This window comes from Leucoraja erinacea, chromosome 23, assembly GCF_028641065.1.
Source record: "Leucoraja erinacea ecotype New England chromosome 23, Leri_hhj_1, whole genome shotgun sequence".
NCBI lineage: Eukaryota > Metazoa > Chordata > Chondrichthyes > Rajiformes > Rajidae > Leucoraja > Leucoraja erinaceus.
The window spans coordinates 8,277,688-8,297,780 of NC_073399.1; the positions used below are offsets into that span (position 1 = coordinate 8,277,688).

Sequence of the window (20,093 nt, forward strand, 5' to 3'; positions counted from 1 at the left end):
GCAAGAAGTGTAATATGTATGGATATGGTCTTGGTCCTACAACAGTGCCATCAGTTGGGTTCTTCATGTTTTTGCTGTTGTGTGACATGTTATATCCCCAAACCGTTTTATTTCTGAATTTATGGTAGAAAATTAATTATTTGGGGGAACACCTGTTTCATTCATAATCAATCTTGAGCATTCTTGAAATATTCTCGTGACATAATGTCAAAAGAAATATAGATTTTTTTTTAATGTATTGTGTAGATTGCTCCTATTTAATTTATATCCCAAAGATCTGAATGCACAGCTGTTTGACACTCATCATTTCATTCGTTCATGTCATGCCTTAAGAAGTTTCCAAAGAGATGTCAGATTTTCTACTTTCCTCTGTTAATTCCTGATGAGATAATACTCCAACTGTGTTGACTCTTTCCAATAATCCTTTCTCACCCTAATTTTCCTTGTCTAAATACAGAGACAGAATATGTCAGATACATTGATCTTGGAATGGATTGCAGTCAATCTGGGTCTGAACTTAATTCCACCCATTGTTATGCATACACCAGGAAATGTCACCAAATAATGATTGGAACGCCTGACTGATTTATCCTTTCTGTTAACTTTTGTTGGTGTGTCAGCTTTGCTACAGGTTTAATTCTAGGCCTGTGATTCCAATGTATTAGCACAGACCTTGAATTGAACCTGGAACCTATTAGGTATATTTGACTGAACTCTGCTCTTTCTTGCATACTGATTAACACCTTTCAGAGAGACCTCTGCAAATTTTTTCATGTACTCTAATTGTATTGAATGGGAATGACATGCATTAATTTGAAAAATTATTACAACCATTGCAGTTTTAAGTGCACTTTACTATTTCTGATCATTTTATTCTTTCAAGCCAATATTTTTAAGTTGTGTACTGATAATGCAACCTCAACTTTTTGAGGTTGTCCAAAACTATGAATGCAGTTGGAAATTTGGGGGAAACTACTTCAGTTAGTGCTCGGTAATGTTGATGCATTCAACACAGATACAATTAAGGTAGATCCATGAAAGCACATGAATGAAAAAGATAGGAATGGATAAGTGGTTTGAGAGGAAGTGTGTAGAACATTGAGAAGTTGCCCAAATGGTCAGATTTATTGTTATTAACTGTATTAACCCCTCCTTCTGCCATGCATGCCATATGTGTTAGGGTTTAATGAGACGGTGTGGTAAAGCACAAAGACAAAGAAAACTAAAATATAGTGCAACAAATGGAAGAAGGTATTTAATGAAAGGAAAATGTCTATTTAGGTTATTGTGAACTATTATGATATAAATTACATGTCCTTTTAGATATTTGGGAAACCACAGTTTATATGTTAAATCCTGTATTTTGTTCAAGATTAAAATTATTTTCTGTCAGAAGAAGCTTGTATTATGTTTCTTTTTGGGTGGAAGTATGCAATCTGACAAATAGTCAGTTGGATAATTTCCCTTTGCAGTATTATGTGTAGTCTTTTCATATATTGATCACAAGACTTTGATGGATTATTATCTGTTGGCTAGAACCACCAAGTATTAGATCACCCACCAAGGCAAAGATTAATGTAATTTTTGAACCTTTAAACAATTTGTCAAAATAGTATTAATTTAAAAATCTATTTAGTTATCAATATTTTGGAAGTGGAATAATTGAATTATCCAATAAAGATATTATAAGTTCCTTTAGAAGATGGATGTAGGATGAGATTTCATCTCAGTTCCAATTTAAATGAAACAAAATCAATTAATACTTGTCCCCTGTAGAACTATCCCTCAATTTCCCTCCCTCAATCTTGTCCGAGTTTTAATTCCTCCCAATGTTTCTGCATATTATCAGCATTTTAAGCTGAAAATTCTTAGCTTACATTGAATTTGGAATTGTGCTTTTATAGCACTTTTGAATCGAATTCTTCCTTTCAAATGTGCAGCAACTCCATTCAAAAGCTGATGCATGATTGATTTTGTGAAAGAAAGCATAATGCCACAGCTGTATAATACTTAATTAAAGTATTGTTAGTTCCTTCTCTCCAGCTGATCTTTTTCTTTCAATGCTGAAGTCAAACATTCATTCTTTTTTTTTCATCTTTGTTACAAAGCCAACAATATTTTCCATAATATTTCATATTTCAATATTTTCATTAACCATAGCTGAGCTCATGGAAGACTGGAGGAGAACTATTTTGCTGTGTCTTTATTTAATAAGGGTTGTAAGGAAATGCAGGCTGGTGAGCCTTCCTTTAATAGTGGGAAAGTTACTGGAAGGATTTTGAGGGACAGGATTTATTTGCATTTGGAAAAGTAAGAACGGATCAGGGATAGTCAGCATAGCTTTGTTCATGGTAGATCATGCCTCACAAATTTGATCTTGTGTTTTAAGGGGCTGACCAAGAGGAATGACAAGGGTAGGGTGGTGGACAATGCCACACTGACTTTGATACGATTCTACATGGCAGGCTGGTCCAGAAAGTTAGAGTACATGGGATCCATGGAAGACTAGCAAATCTGATGTGAATTGTGTAGGAGGTCGTGGTGGGTGCATTTCACATTGGAGACCTGTAGCCAGTGGTGTGCCGCAGTATTCGGTAATACGTTTTTTATTATTCATATATTTTATATTAACAATTTGGAAGCAAATGTAGATGGCGTGATTAGCAAGTTTGAAGATGATACCAAAATTGCCGGTGTGATGGATGGTGACGAAGGTAATGTGGACTAATGCAAAATGATGCATATTGGAAAAGTTAAACCAGGCTAGGATATATACAGTGAATGGCAGGGCCCTGAGGAGTGTAATTGAGACCTCAGGGTACAAGTGATACTACCCTGTTAGAGGTGACAGGTAGACAGAGTGGTGAAGAAGGCTGATCATGTGCATGCCTTCATCGACCGAGGCATTTAGTATAGGAATTGGGACATTACATTACAGTTGTACATATCGAATGGGAAAAGATTGCAGTTGTGGGGAGTTTCAAGTGGGCCTGGAAGATGCCTGTTTTCATGGAGTGGCCACAGATAAAGCCAAGGGTAGTTAATTGACGTGGTATTAGGCCTATTTCTGGATTGCTGGAAGTATCCTATTGGGAGATATATTTAATGCATAATCCACTCTATGCTAGTACTCTGTACTGCCATCCTCCTGTCTAGTACAGCCTCTCATGTGACATTAGAGGAGCTGATAATATTGAAATGTGAAGAACTGCCTGGCACTAATGTGTTAAGTGTAGAAGCACAGAAACATAGTAAAATTGTGAATAGATGCAGGTTTTGGTTTCTGCCTGTAGTTTTCTTGATTGAGTGCTGTAAATAGAGACAATCTGTCCTCTGCAGTAGAGGAGTACTTATAAATTTAGCAGGGTGGTCTCTTGCCATCTACCAAAGGCTGTTTATAAAGAATATTGCCAGCATCTTTGAGCATGTTTTGCATCCACTTCTTACGTGCAGAGTATTGTCAAGTGAATGCTTATGTATTTACGAAAATCAGGCACGTAGACTCAGCCCTATGTTATACGCTGATTTAATGTGCCCACCACAGTGAGTGGTCATTCTGGGAATGTACAATATATGTGCAGATGACTGTACTACAATTTACCGAAGTATGCTATGCAAATTTTGTCAAGCAGTGCATAAAAATATTACTCTACACAATTGCACTTCAGAAGCTGTGAGTTTGATTTACCATGGATTCTTCCTGTTATTGAAAAGATTCATGAAGATTTCAGGGAAACCAACAATTCTTCAGAGAAATATTGACACTGGAAAAAATAGCCCTGTGATTTTTTTCTAAATTCAATGGGGAATATATGGCCAGTTGCCTTGTTATATTTCTGCACTGAACATTGCTTTGCCATGAACGTAAACAAGAGGTGACTAATTTGTTTACTTTTATTTTTCAGTGCTCCTTTTTGCCTAAATTTTCCATTCATATAGAGACTAAATATGAAGATAACAATGGATCAAATGATAATGTAAGTATAACATGCTTGCAGGCAATTCTAATTTGATGTAGCTGTTAACTCCGTGATTCTGGTAATTATCTGTAAGCTTGAAGCCATTCCCCACTGGGAATATTCCCCTGAGAATAGTGTTTGGTTTAATGAGAATTAAGCACAAGGAACAATGTAAGAAAAATAGAATATTCTCCATTTGATGTAATTCAAATGCAAATCATGATATTTGTAATATGTTTATGGATAATTCAATATCTTTCCCTAATTGTTTCAAGTCAAAGTGTCTATTATGATGTCAAATTCGCTGTCTGAAAATATACAAGTACTTCTAAAGCATCCTTCTAAACAGGAATTTGACATGTATTTGAAAGTAAGCATGCAGGTACAGCAGGCAGTGGAGAAAGCTAATGGCATGTTGGCCTTCATAACGAGAGGATTTGAGTATAGGAGCAAGGAGGTCCTGCTGTAGTTATACATACAGGGCCCTGATGAGACCACACCCGGAGTATTGTGTGCAGTTGTGGTCTCCTAATTTGAGGAAGGACATTCCTTCTATTGAGGGAGTGCAGCGTAGGTTCACGAGGTTCATTCCCGGGATGGAGGGACTGTCATATAATGAAAGAATGGAACAACTGGGCTTGTATTCACTGGAATTTAGAAGGATGAGAGGGGATCTTATAGAACATATAAAATTAATAAGGGATTGGACAAGCTAGATGCAGGAAACATTTTCCCGATGTTGGGGGAGTCCAGAACCAGGGCCACAGTTTAAGAATAAGGGGTAGGCCATTTAGAACTGAGATGGGGAAAAACTTTTTCACCCAGAGAGTTGTGAATTTGTGGAATTCTCTGCCTCAGAAGGCAGTGGAGGCCGATTCAGTGGATGCATTCAAAGCGCCTGGACCTGATGGTATACCCGGTTGAGTTCTCACGACCTGTGCAGACCAACTGGCAGGAATTTTTGCAGACATTTTCAACCTCTCACTTCTGAGATCTGAGGTTCCCAACTGCTTTAAGAGGGCATCAATAATACCGGTGCCCAAGAAAGGTAAGGTGACGTGCTTCAATGACTATCGACCAATGGCACTAACGTCTCTGGTGATGAAGTGCTTTGAGAGGTTGGTTATGGTGCGTATCAACTCCTACCTCAACAAGAAACTTGACCCACTACAGTTTGCATACCGCCACAACAGGTCAATGGAAGATGCAATTTCACTGGCTCTGCACTCCACATTGGACCATTTGGATAATAAAAACACTTACATCAGGCTGTTGTTTATAGACTACAGCTCGGCGTTTAATACCATCATCCCTTCCAAGCTGGTTACCAAGCTCACGGAACTGGGCCTCTGCGCATCCCTCTGCAATTGAATCCTCGACTTCCTAATCCACATTCCACAGTCTGCTCGAATTGGAGGAACCACTTCACCCTCATAAAAATTAGTACGGGAGCACCTCTAGGCTGCGTGCTCAGCCCCCCACTTTACTCACTCTATACCCACGACTGCGTAGCCGGTCATAGTGCAAACTCCATCATCAAGTTCGCCCACGACACCACTGTGGTTGGACATATCACAGATGGGGACGAGTCAAAGTATAGAAGTGCGATCGACCGACTGACCAAATGGTGCCAGCACAACAACCAGGCTCTCAACATCAGTAAGACCAAGGAACTGATTGTGTACCTTGGTCGGGGAAGGATGAGGACCCACAATCCTGTTCATATCAATGGGACGATGGTGGAGAGGGTCAATAACTTCAAATTTCTGGGCGTGCATATTCCGAATATCTTTCCTGGACCCAGCACACTGTGCAATTATAAAGAAAGCACATCAGCGCCTCTACTTCCTGAGAAGATTACGGAGATTCGGCATGTCAAAGAGGATTCTCCTAAACTTCTACAGGTGCACAGTAGAGAGCATTCTGACTGGTTGCATCGTTGCCTGTTTCGGCAACTTGAACATCCAGGAGCGAAAAAGACTACAAAAACTTGGGACGACTGCCCAGTCCATCACCGGCTTTGACCTCCCCACCGTCGAAGGGATCTATCGTAGTCGCTGCCTCAACAAGGCAACCAAAATCATCAAGGACCCACACTATCCTGGCCACACACTCATCTCACCATTGCCATCAGGAAGAAGGTACAGGAGCCTGAAAACTGTAACATCCAGGTTCAGGAACAACGTCTTCCCTACAGCCATCAGGCTATTAAACACAACAACGAATAAGCTCTGAGCTCTGAACTGCAAAAGACTATATTATTATTGCACTATATTTGTTATTTATATAACTTTATCTTGTTTTTCTCTTCCCCCGTTATGTACTATGTTTACATATTCACATATTCTGTTGTGCTGCAGCAAGTAAGAATTTCATTGTCCCATCTGGGACATATGACAATAAAATACTCTTGACTCTTGATCTTGACGAGAATTAAATGGAGCTCTTTGGGCCAGCGGAATCAAGGGATATGGGGAGAAGGCAGGAGCGGGGTAGTGATTGTGGATGATCAGCCATGATCACATTGAATGGCGGTGCTGGCTCGAAGGGCCGAATGGCCTACTCCCGCACCTATTTTCTCTGTAACTGTGATGTTAGAGGGACTACAGTGCCAAAGCAGAGCAAAAGGTTGCAATGCCAAGGGGTGTCAAGCACTGTAGTGTTGATAAGACAGTGGTGTACTGTAATACTAGGTAACATTGAGTGCATCGTATTGACAAAGGCATAAAATACACAGCAACATCTAAGATACAGAGGAATGTATCAAAACATGGACTGAGATGCAGAGGAGAGCTGAATGGTAAAGCTGCAAGGTAGTTTTACAGTAACTGAAGAAAAATGACCAAAGCAAGCTGGTTAATTAACAGTGGCCAGCGTCACAACCACAAAAGTGTGTCTGAATTTAGCAAATATGCTACTCCAAAGCACTGTAAGGTAGGAGATGATAAAGAGTAGAACTGTACAGTAAGTCAGGCTGCAAAGAGTTCAATGAGTTGAGATAAAACTATGTTATCCAGTCAGTGTGTAAGAGGATTGGTGGAACATCTGACCAGATCCTTATGTAACCCTGAAGCACCTGTTTATGCTGCAGACTTGCAATATAATCAGTTTCCCAGAAAACCAGGTAAAAAAAAAAAAGATTATGGCGTATTTAATGGATGGTACAGGTGAATACTAAACATTAGACCACTATAAATTGGATTATTAGTAGGTGACTGGCCTCAAGAAACACAGTGGAATAACTAAATGTATCCTTATCCATAAGATCCAGAGTATCATTTTCCTTTTTGACCAGATTGGCAAAGAAATACTCCACTGAGCAACCAAATTTCAATCATATTCTTGAATGCCTCCATGATAGGCAATAACTCATTCTTCAACATAATACAACAAATCATCTTCCCACTGTGAGTAACAGCGACATATGGAGTAAAATTCACTAATACTGTATGATTCAAATTCATAGCAAATAAATTAATATCAGTTAACTTAATTACTTATTGGTCAGAAAGAATGATGATGGTATTTATGGAAAAATATTCTAACTTTACATCCAAATCTTTCATTTTAGGCAGTCCCTGAAGTTCAAGAATGATTTGATTCCATTCTATTTCTGTTGGTTCTGAGGTGCCTGTTGGGGCCAATGCAAGACTGTGCCACAGGGGGTGGGGAGGAGAGGTGGGGAGGGGAGGGGAAAGGTGTGCTTGACAGGATGGGTTGATGAGTAGTTTGGGATATGGTTTTCTCCTTCGCTGTTAACCTGTGCCAGAAATGGCTGCCTCTGTCTGCCTGGTATCTCTGGTTTTTCGAAGAGACAGTCTGTTTAGTGAGCCCAGTGATGGGCATGTTAATGTTGCAGCCTGCCCATAGAATTGACTGATGTATTTTGGGCCTCATTGCCTGGGACATGGAGCTCCAGAGGACACGGACATTGACTCGTTTATTGACAGGGAATTTGGAGGACTTGACAAACTCAATGTTGGTCAGTCTGAAGAAGAGTCTCGACTGAAAACATCATCTATTCTTTTTCTCCAAAGATGCTGCCTGGCCCACTGAGTTACTGTGGCATTTTGTGTTGGTGACATTGGTGACATCTCTGCAGTGCTTTATGGTGCCTGAAAATGGTAATTTGTGTCTCAAAAGCATACTGGAAGGCAGGGATCACTATTGCTTGGTAGACCAGGTCTGAGGTCTTCGTCTTTAAACACTCTTTAGATTCAGATTCAGATTCAGATTCAATTTTAATTGTCATTGTCAGTGTACAGTACAGAGACAACAAAATGCATTTAGCATCTCCATGGAAGAGCGACATAGCAAATGATTTGAATAAATAATAATAAGTGTCCGGGGGGGGTGGTGATTGGCAGTCACCGAGGTACGTTGTTGAGTAGAGTGACAGCCGTCGGGAAGAAGCTGTTCCTGGACCTGCTGGTTCGGCAACGGAGAGACCTGTAGCGCCTCCCGGATGGTAGGAGGGTAAACAGTCCATGGTTGGGGTGAGAGCAGTCCTTGGCAATGCTGAGCGCCCTCCGCAGACAACGCTTGCTTTGGACAGACTCCATGGAGGGGAGCGAGGAACCGGTGATGCGTTGGGCAGTTTTCACCACCGTCTGCAATGCCTTCCGGTCGGAGACAAAGCAATTGCCATACCATACTGTGATGCAGTTGGTAAGGATGCTCTCGATGGTGCAGCGGTAGAAGTTCACCAGGATCTGAGGAGACAGATGGACCTTCTTCAGTCTCCTCAGGAAGAAGAGACGCTGGTGAGCCTTCTTGATCAGAGTTGAGGTATTGTGGGTCCAAGAGAGGCTACCTTAGACAGACAAGTCTGTGCTGTCGTGCTGAAGGTGATGCATTCCATTATTGATGGTGAGCCTCATTGAGAGTTTAGTTTAAAGCTTAGAGATACAGCGCGGAAACAGGCCCTTCGGCCCACCGGTCCGCGCCGATCAGTGATCCCCGCATATTATCCTGCACCTACTAGGGTCAATCTTTACATTTACCAAGCCAATTAACCTACATACCTGTAAGTCTTTGGAGTGTGGGAGGAAACCGAAGATCTCGGAGAAAACACACGCAGGTCATGGGGAGAACGTATAAGCACCGGACAGACAGCACCCGTAGTCGGGATCGAACCCGGGTCTCCGGTGCTGTATTCGCTGTGAGGCAGCAACTCTACCACTGCGCCACCGTGCCGCAGAGATGACTCCTGAGATTTGGGAACTGGTTCAATGATTCACGTTTTCCATGGTGTTCCCCCCCAAAGACCTTTATTGTCTGGAGGACCTTTGTGTTTTTTTATGTGTTAAATGTGAGGCCTATTCCCTTGTTACACTCATTCTGGCTATATTTTACAGTGCAGTGACTGATAGGTGCCTCTGAAGAGGTTCTTCCCCCTCCCCTCCCCCTGCTTCTAATCCAGGTAACAATATAGGAAAGTGTGCTGGTGATGCCACTTTTTAACTAGAGAATGGTAAAACCTAGTGCTCCATTGGAAAGGCAGGAATATAGAAGGATAGACAGCGTCTCTGGAGAGAAGGAATGGGTGACTCCTTCTCTACAGAGATGCTGCTTGCCCCGCTGAGTTCTTCCTGCTTTTTGTGTCTATAGGAACATAGAAACATGGAAAATAGGTGCAGGAGGCCATTCGGCTCTTTGAGCCAGCACCGCCATTCATTGTGATCATGGCTGATCGTCCCCAATCAATAACCCGTGCCTGCCTTCCCCCCCTATCCCTTGATTTGGTTTAAACCAGCATCTGCAGTTCCTTGCTACACATAGAAGAATAGGTTACACAGTCCACAGTCCTGGACATTTGAATAAAAAATAGCTGTGGTATACATCTGCACCACTACATCGAACTATTTCTGCTAAAAAATTGTAAATAGCATGTAGCAGGTCCTGCCAGGAGCTTATGGTGTGAATAGATAAAATATTCGAATACACAAATCAGGTTGTTTTCTCCACATGGCTTTCAGGCTCCATCTAATGGTGACTTTTATATAAAACCTTTACCTCTGAAATGTTTAAAGAACATTTTATAGAAATTACAAAATATCTTGTAACAATATGTGGTTAACGTGCTGCATGAGAAACAGGAAGTCACAGTGTTGAAGTCATGAGAGCAATGCAATATTCTGAAGAACTTCCTGTTCTAGAATATATATTTCTTTATATGTCTTTATTATTGTTATGTCTGTATTCTTTCTTTATGTGCTGCATGGAGAGGACGCTGGCGCTGTTTGTTCGCCGCTTCTCCGTTTGCTATTGTCTGTTACTATTGTAAAGCGACTTTGAGTCTTAGAAAAGCGCTATAAAAATTAAATTTATTATTATATATTTGCGAATGTCTGTATAAATAAATGGACTATCAGTCATCTATCTATCAGTGTCCGGATATCTCAGTTCTACAGTTGCCATGTCAGCATTACATCTTGCAAGTGATTGGTCTCATTGACACCAGTAACCAGGTCACTGCTTTTCAATTCCATAATTTAATAGCATTTGCAAGCCGTTACATAATTCAGAAGTTATATTAGTAACAGACGACAAGACTTTATTGTGCAAAAAAACTTTTAAGGCTGAAGGGCAGTTAAAGTAGGAGACAGTTCCAGTCCACATTTAAATTAATTTAATGCTGGTTTTTCACCAGAACAATTCCAAGTTTCAATCCTTAATGATAGCATGGATATACATATAATTCACGGTTACTTCATTTTAATATATTTATTTCAAGATTATTTTCCACTCTTTACTTAGGTCTTGTTTAGTTATTACCAAAAAATGCCAAATGTATTTAATTGAAACTTTAACATTTTCCTAAGCTGGGCACTGATATGCTCACAAAACCAATGTTGCCAAAATAATATTAAAACCCTTACCTTTACATTCTATAATATTGCGTGATTATATTAAAATGTTAAACTTTTGGAAGTGTTCATTTGCTCACTTAAACACATGCCACACAGAAAAATAAGTGTTGGAAATGCATTGAAAACTCTGTGTCTGAACTTTGCTGAATTCTCAGCTCCTGTTTTTTCCTCTCCATCCTTAGTTCCATCCTTCCCTATGCTTTCAGTTTTATTTGGGATTCTACTATTACATTCCCATTGTGTTCCTAATGATGAAGGCATTATAGGTCAACTATCTTTGCCTTTGATCCCTTCTTTCCATTCAAGTGTTCTGCCCATAAACCCTCAGCTCCATACTGCGGTCTGCATAATGAAAAGTCCACAATCTCTTTACGTATATCAGGAAGATAAGTGGTTCTGTAGGAGTTTCTACTAATCAATTAACGTATACAGCCTGGGTTTTCAACCAGAGTTGAAAGTCCATGAATTTCTGAGAAGAATATAACATGCTGTATGCCAAGTAACGTGCTATAATCAGCAATTTATTGTGATCCGTGCAAAAATATTACAGGAACCTAGAGTGATAAAAAGTGCTGTATGATAGTGCTGTATTGTTCCTTCTGCACAAAAATTGCCTTATTTTTGCGTTATTCACACGGAAAATTACATTGAATTAGAGTCATAGGTAGATAGAAAATGCTGTAGAAACTCAGCGGGTGAGGCAGCAACTATGGAGCGAAGGAATAGGTGACGTTTCGGGTCGAGACCCTTCTTCAGACTGGAGCGTCATAGCGTCATACAACATAGAAACAGCCCCTTCAGCCCAACTTGCCTATGCTGACCAAAAATGCCCCATTTATGTTAGTCACACCTGCTCGTGTTTGGCCCATACCGCTCTAAACCTTTCCTATCCATGTACCTGCCCAAATGTTCTTTAAATGTTGTTATAGTACCTGCCTCAAATACCTCCTCCGACAGATGAACTCATATACCAATTGTGAACAAATTACCCCTCAGGTTTCTATTAAATATTTCCCGTTTCACCTTAAACCTATGTCCTTGATTCACCCACTCTGGGTAAACAACTCTGCATTCACTTTATCTGTTCCCCTTATTCCCCCAATTCATTTAATGAATTTGTAAAACTTTTTACAACTAATACCTTTCATTACTAAAATGAGAGATAGGATATAAAACAAGATTATATGTCAAGTGAAGGTGTGAATGATTTTCGGGCCCAGTCTGAAACCTTTAAATGGCTCCCAGCTGGATAATTCAAATATTTACCCTTATTAATAAGGAGTTACAACTGAGTTCATATTAAGTGTACAATGAAGTTATTGATTCCACAGTATGATAGTCCTTTCTGAACTTAAAGTTATTCCTTTAAATTTAACTTCCCCTCAAGACTTGCCTAGCAAGGTTTTGAACAAAATAACTGCACTTATGCAGTTTAGCATTTTTCATTCCCTTACTGTTTTGCTTTTGGCAGCCCTGAGCAAGACACCAAATTATTATCTGAAAAGCACTTCATATTTATCTGTTACCAGTTTTGCAAGATAAAAAACAAATTGGGTCCCATTATTTTGAAATTAAACACATAAATCAATAGATAAATAAAACTCACAAGACCAACTTTATAATCCATGTAAGGAGGGATATTTGTCTAATAACTACTGATAATGTTACTGTTTCAATCCCATTGCAGTGAAACATCGTCAGCCTTTCATGAAATCTATAACTGTTAATGCACCATCACACAATATTACTTTGATTTCCAAATCTATTTGAGAAACTTAACATAGAAACATAGAAACATAGAAAATAGGTGCAGGAGTAGACCATTCAGCCTTTCGAGCCTGCACCGCCATTCAATGTGATCATGGCTGATCATCCAACTCAGTATCCTGTACCTGCCTTCTCTCCATACCCCCTGAGCCCTTTAGCCACAAGGGCCACATCTAACTCCCTCTTAAATATAGCCAATGAACTGGCCTCAACTACCTTCTGTGGCAGAGAGTTCCAGAGATTCACCACTCTCCGTGTGAAAATGTTTTTGCTCATCTCGGTCCTAAAGGATTTCCCCCTTATCCTTAAACTGTGACCCCTTGGCCTGGACTTCCTCAACATTCCTTAACATTGAGCAAGTCAACTGCCAAGCACCCTCCAATGGTAAGAAAATGCTTCCTCCACACAGTTCCTCGGGATCAACAAAGACTTGCTTCCACTCCAGTTTTGTTGATTCGAGGATGAATAATGAGACCAATGTCGGAACTGCACACTGTGTGCTTCTGAGAGATGGGCTTAAGTTTCTCAATATCGTAATTCATATTTCTTCTTTACTGCACAGTGGTGTGCCTTGTTGAGCTGCTGCCTCGTAGCTCCAGTATCCATGGTTCAATCTCAGCTCCCCAGTACTGTCAGTGTGGTGTTTGCATGATCTCCCTGTGACTGGGTAGGTTTACTGTGAGTGCTCCAGTTCCCCCCCCCCCCCCCCCCCACATCCCAACAATGTGCAGTTAGTCCCCTGTAAATTGCCCTTAAACCCGTAATAAATTGCTTAATCTAGCCAGGGAGATAGCTGGGGCGGGTCGGTGAGAAAGGGGAAGGTGGGTAGGTGTTAATAGGTGTTAATAAAAATGAGTTACAATTCATGTCAAAAATGGGCACGATTGTTGTCACAGACTCAGCAACTGAAGGGCATCTTTCCATACTGTGTCTCTCTACAACACTATTCCACCCTCTGAGTTGTAATGTGCCAGGGATTCCCATGTGACAAAGGGGATTTCTCTTTCATGGAGGCTTTGATTCTTTATAATCCATGTAATCTTTTCCTATCTCCACTTGGTAGTTTTGGAATAGTGTGTCTGGCTGGGGAGCTGGGTGTCAGATATGTGAGTGGCATGGCCCGTTCATTAGATGTGACAGAGACACATTATTATAAATCTGTGGTCTAGACAATACCACCTGTAAAGATACATTCAACATCTGCTGCACAACAGACCTTTGAATATTCATGCACAAAGAAAGGCTTTCACTTTATGCCTCCATACAATAAGCCGGGGAAGAAACCAGAATGTTGCGGTTGGTGCTAAGGGATGGGAGTAGAGGGTCACAGGGGTGAGAGATCTAGCGGGGGAAGGATATGAAATCAGGTCACCTTTGATTGGTCAGTAGAAGGGCTGGGATAAGGTTGGCAGATGGTCAGGTTGAGAGTTTGGGCCATAATCTTGGTATTGAAAGTTGGTTAGTTAGCTTGTCAAAGTCAGTGGACATTGTGGGGCTTGGCATTTGTTGACCAAGGGTTAACAGTCAGGGAGGTGTTGGATGCATGCGCTCGATCATTTGTTGGGCCCAATCAAGTGGCAAATTGATGGTTGTGAGGAAGAGAGGGATTGGATGAAGATCTCAACCTGAAGAAGAGGGAAATGATACCAATTGCAGAAGGATGTGGGCCCAAGTGATCGACATAGTATCATCAATGCCCTCAAACCTCCTCACACAGGTCGTCTTTACTGGCAGGTGCAATGGAAGTTATAAGTGGTTTAAAGGCTGTGAAAGGTCGACAAGCAACATCTGACCATGTGTTGCTGGAGTCATGGCACATGTCCAAGGCTCTGCATGCATTGACACATTAGACACGCAGTGGACCTGAAATAGAAATAGCATTCTTTGTCATCCATGCAGATATCTCTCATATTCAATTATTTCATTTTCAAAGGAATTGGATTATAGTGGCACCACATTAAACCACAGCTGGGGTATTACATATAAATCTGGTCACTGCACTGTAGAAAGTGTAATGATTTTTGAGCTGTTATGAAAGATTTGTTGGAATGACTACAGCAAAGAGGAATTTTAATTGCAAGCTTAGACTGGAGAAGTTGTGATTGTTCTGCTTGGCGCAAAGACCATTTTCTCGAGTTTTAAACGCTTATCATAAATGCTTATCAGGCAGGATAGAAAGAAACTGTTTCCATTAGCAAATGGTTTGTGGAGCAGAGAAAACAGATTCAAAGTGATGGGCAAAAGATCAGGAGGGATGTGAGCGAATAGTTATGATATGGGTAGTAGAACTGGGCAGTGGGCAGGTGCTATAGACCTGCACGGGAAGGTAGATGCTCCCGCCCCCACGAGTCTCGGGAAGGCTGTCCATCTAGGAGAGGGAAAACCCTGATTTAAAACCTCCACTGCCTTGTGGCCATAACCAGTCATGGAAAAGGCTCCAGGAGTAAACCTCAAGAAAATCCGGAGTCGGAGCCCCTAAGGCAGTTTGTCGTTGTCTACAACCTCACTCTGGCAGCTCCTGAGACGGCGCTGGTGCCAAACTGTAACGGCCCTTTGGATCGATCAGCGACGTGGAGAGGGGGGACGTGCTGCATGCCAACAGCCTGTCCTCCATATGACATCGTCCAGGCTTACATCCGACCAGGATGTATCACCCATGGTCAGTCATGACCGAGGGGGGCCTACTAAAGGGTGGTAGAAACAAGTCTGAAATTTGACAAGAGAACTGAATAGGTCGAGTCAGAGAGGCAAACAGCGTGGAAACAGACCCTTCAGCCCAACTTGCCACACAGACCAACATGTCTCACCCGCCTGTCCATATCCATATCCATCCAAACCTGCCCTATCCATGTACCTATTAAATTATTTCTTAAACATTGCAAACATTTCAACTATCTCCTCTGGCAATTCGTTCCATACACCCATCACTCTTTGTGTGAAAAAGTTACCCCTCAAATTCCTATAAAATAGAGTCCCAGCCTCTCAGCCTTTCCTTGTAGCTCAGACCCTCTAGTCCTGGCAACATCCTCGTGAATCTTCTCTGTACCAAGGTACTTGATGATAGACAATGTGCAGGGTCAGGGGGAAGAGCAGCAGACTGGGTCTGACTGAGTTGTTGTACAGAGAGCCAGTATAGATTTGATGAGCCCAATGACTCTGTGATGTTAGGAGTTTATGACACTGTACTTTCTACTTTTGCTGCTCACATGATTCAATAGTTCCACATTTACTGACAGAGGATTCGACTATTCTCTGCACTTTAGCTGACCACCTGCCTTCTTTTTTCATTAATTTTTAATAATTGAAAAATTATTTACATATGTGTTGCAGATCTTTGATTCAGAGGCAAAAGATGTTGAAAGAGATGTATGCTTCATTGATATTGCGTACGATGAAATTCCTGAACGATACTACAAAGATTCTGAGGTAAGTGAATAAATATACCAGTGCATGGAAATAAGGAACTGCTGATGCTGGCTTACACAAATGGCTTACACACAGTGCTGGAGTAGCTCAGCGGGTCAGGCAGCATTTCTAGAGAACATGGATAGGTGAAGTTTCGGGTCGGCACACTTCTAGGGAAGGGTCCCAACGTGAACCATCACCTATCCATGTATCCTAGAGCTGCTAACCCTCTGAGTTACTCCAGCACTTTGTGTCTTTTTAAATGTACCAGAACATTTGACAAGAACTGAACGACCATTACATAGGGCTACTAATTTGTCATCTTTGCTCAGAAGTAAATATTGCTTCTTCTCCTTTTACAGGTAATGTTTTTTTGCGTTATTCACACGGAAAATTACATTGTTGCAAGATCTTAATGGTAGTATGAAACTGAATGTGGTTTTAATTTGTAGAGAAATGGAAAAACAACGTTAACAGCCTATAAATAATATAACTGTGGAAATATGTGATTGCAGCAGTGGAACTGATTATGGCAGTGGATTTGATTCAAGTAGATTATTTTAAATCATGCAGCTCCCAGTTTGAGGCAGCTGGTAATCAATTCTTATCCCTTGCAAGAAATATTTTGCACAAGAGAGAATGAAATGAAAAGCTGCCACAAATCTGGTCAAATTTCAAAACTATTCTGGTACATACTGAAGGTCTTTCATGTTCAAGATGGAACTGCAGATGCTGGAAAATCAAAGGTAGACAAAAGTGCTGGAGAAACTCAGCGGGTGAGGCAGCAACTATGGAGCGAAGGAAATAGGCAACGTTTCGGGCCAAAACCCTTCTTCAGTCTGAAGAAGGGTTTCGGCCTGAAACGTTGCCTATTTCCTTCGCTCCATAGATGCTTCCGCACCCGCTGAATGTCTTTTATGTCCAGTCTCTCTCACTGAGTCTAACCTTTATACTGCCCAGTTTTCTCAGACTTCATGGCACCTGAACATATTTTTAGGTTTCTCTCACGCACAAATTGGATTGGACTTTGGTTATGTGAGTGAGTGCAGTCGTCAATTGCAATGGCCATGCACATCAACCTGGATGGTGACACCCTATGTCATAGCAACAAAACACTCAGTTCCTCTGCCATTCATTAACAGCACAATTGAAAAGGAATTTTCAGATCAAGACTCTGCATTAGGGTGGCATCTTGTAAAAAACTGGTGTTTTATTTTAATGCCACATTCTTGCATTCTCTTGATTCCTTTAATGGCGAAAAATGCATTGGTCTCTGTCTTGAATAAATTCAGCAACTGAGCCTCCATAAATTCAGCAACTGAGCCTCCATGGGCAGATGCTTTCAAAGATTCACTGCCGTCTGAGTCAATTATTTCTTCTCTCTGATCTGAATTTAAGATTCTGAACTGGTTCTAGACACCCCAGCATGGGGAAACAATATCTCCACATCTAAATTCAAGCCCTATAAGAATTTTGTTTACTTCATTGAAATTGCCTCTTGTCCTTCTATAAGATTGTAATGAACCAGTCTGCGTAATCTCTCTTCCTGTGACATATTTGTTTAATTTTGCTGTCATTTCCTTCTTGCCCACTGTAATTTCTCCAGTCTCCGTCTATAGGGGATCCATAACAACAACTAATCTTTTTTCTTTTTATATCTTTATAAAAACTTTTACCCTGTTCCTGTTTCTCAACCGCCAACTCTTGCATGTTTCCCCATTCCTCAGGGGCAGAAATCCCAGGGGGGACAGGAGGGAGACGCCCCCCCCCCCCCTGTTTTGAGAGGTGGGGACGATCCGCCCCATTTTTTTCAATCTGGATTTTAAAACTCCATTAAAAAAAAAGCTGTAAAAATCTCCGCGAGACAGTGGGGGTGGGACTGATGATCGAGGGCGCCGATTGGACGAGAGAGACGTTGGTCAGCAGGCACTAAGGGCTGGGTGCATGATGATTCAGCGCGATGATTGGAGGAGGGAGGTGTCGGTCAGAGGCGGAAGTAGCGAGTGTGACTGAGGATAGAGCGTGGTGATTGGAGGAGGGAGACGTGCTGGTGGAGCAAAGGTCAAAGCGGAGCTTGAAACGGCCCAATCGCGGGGCCTTTCATTGCCCGGCGCGGCGCAGCTTAAAATCGACCTCCGGATGTTCCACCGTCCCGCGGTCAAATTGCTGCGATCAAGGCTTCCGATGTTGAAGCCCACGCCGGGCGATGAAAGGCCCCGCGAACGGGCCGATTGAAGCCCCACAATTTGGGGCGGGCGAAGCTGCTGTTGCCGGAGTTCAGATTCGATCACCAACCAGGTCAGTTGCCGATGTTACTGGCCAAAGGGCCCACGGCCGAAACCTTGCATGTGTGTGCATGCGTGCGCGTACGCCCGTCAAGAAATTATGTCCCCCCCATGTTTTGACAGCGATATCCGTGCCTGCCATTCCTTATCGATAGTTTAGTCCCTTTTGCTGTATTCCAAAAATATTCCCACTCCCTAGGGTGGCACAGTGGCGCAACGATAAGAGTTGCTGCCTCATAGCACCAGAGATCCGGGTTCAATCCTGACTACGGGTGCTGTCTGTACGGAGTTTGTATGTTCTCCCTGTGACGACATGGGTTTTCTCCGGATGCTCCAGTTTCCTCCCACATTCCAAAGACGTACAGGTTTCTAGGTTAATTGCTTCTGTAAATTGTAAATTGGCTCAAGTGTGTAGGAGAGTGATGGTGTACGGGGTGATCGCTGGGCCAGGGGAAGGGCCTGTTTTCTTGCTCCAAACTACAGCATCTGCAATCTCTTTACTTCTATTTAGCCTCCCTAAACCATCAAGTATTTATACATCTTTCATTCTCCTCTCAACCTAGTTGTCTCTGAGAAGAATTGAAATTCGTTGATTCTGGACCCTTTCCAGTAAATCTTTTCACATGGGTAAATTTCTTTGGTATTCAAGTTCTGCCTGAAGCATATTGGTCAAAACAGAAAGTAATTGCGTGATAAGCAGAGTTTTATAAAGGTTCAATAGAATCTGGTTCATTTTGTATTATATGCCTATAAATGAGGCCCAGGATCCCGTATGCTCTTTTTTACTACTTTCTCAACATGTCCTAACAGCATCAAAGATTAATGCACCTATACATTCTTGTCATTCATATCCTTAGTTCACTCCTCTTCATAACTTTTCTAAAATTAATATGTAGGTCTATATTTGATTTGTAATTTTTTTATTATTTTCTAAAGTAACTTTTTACACATGAGTTGATTTTGCGGCTCAGTGGAAAACCTAACTCAAATCAATTTGTTTTGATCATTTATCAATTTAAATATTTGTTGATTTAAATAGACATTATAAAATATTACTGTATTAATCTCTTTTAGTTTATAATCAATGTGAATGGAAGCATCCATAGGAAGAAAACAACTTCAAATCAGTTTTCAAAAATGCAGAATAATCCACACAAACAAGTTCTGAATGAAGAATTCAAAACTCTAGTTTAGCAAACAACTATATTTATTGAGATCAGGCCAACTCCCATCAGTCACAGTTAATATTAGCCACATTATATTGGTGACATTGGTGACATTAATATTGCTGACATTGGTGACATTAATATTGGCCACATTATATTGGTGAACTTAAACAGTTTAGACATTGATTAGACTTGACCCACACAAAATCCGCTCAAAAAGTGTTCAGGATTTATCATGCAGCAGGCAAACGTATTCAATTAAACTGCACATTGACTTCTTGTGTTAATTAACGCAATAAATAGGACTCATGCCAAAGCAAGACAAATTGATGTTTATCTGTGAGATTTCATTAGTGTGTTACTGGAGGGCAATTTAGCACAGCAGTTAGCATTACTTTCTCACAACTTCAGAGACCTTAGTTTGAGCCTGGCCTTGACTGCTGAGTGCGTTTGTATGTTCCATTGGGTTTATAACATATCCAGAGACATGCTGTTAATTGTCTGCTGTAAACTATCACAGTGCAGTTCGATGCAAAAGAACCAAAAAGGTATTGATGTATATTTGAGAGAGAATAGGTTCCAGGAACTAATTGATCTATTGCAAGTATGTTCTTTGTCATTATAACTAAATGTTTTGGT

General features: G+C 41.2%; 1 protein-coding gene across 1 annotated transcript in view; it reads left to right on the forward strand.

Moving 5' to 3' along the window:
* Nucleotides 1–20,093, forward strand: part of pitpnc1a (phosphatidylinositol transfer protein cytoplasmic 1a) — a 181,605-nt gene that overhangs the window by 141,225 nt on the left and 20,287 nt on the right. The window contains exons 5-6 of the mRNA XM_055653765.1: nucleotides 3,906–3,977; nucleotides 15,929–16,024. Of these exons, the coding sequence (XP_055509740.1) occupies nucleotides 3,906–3,977; nucleotides 15,929–16,024 (168 nt within the window). The remainder of the gene's footprint in view (nucleotides 1–3,905; nucleotides 3,978–15,928; nucleotides 16,025–20,093) is intronic.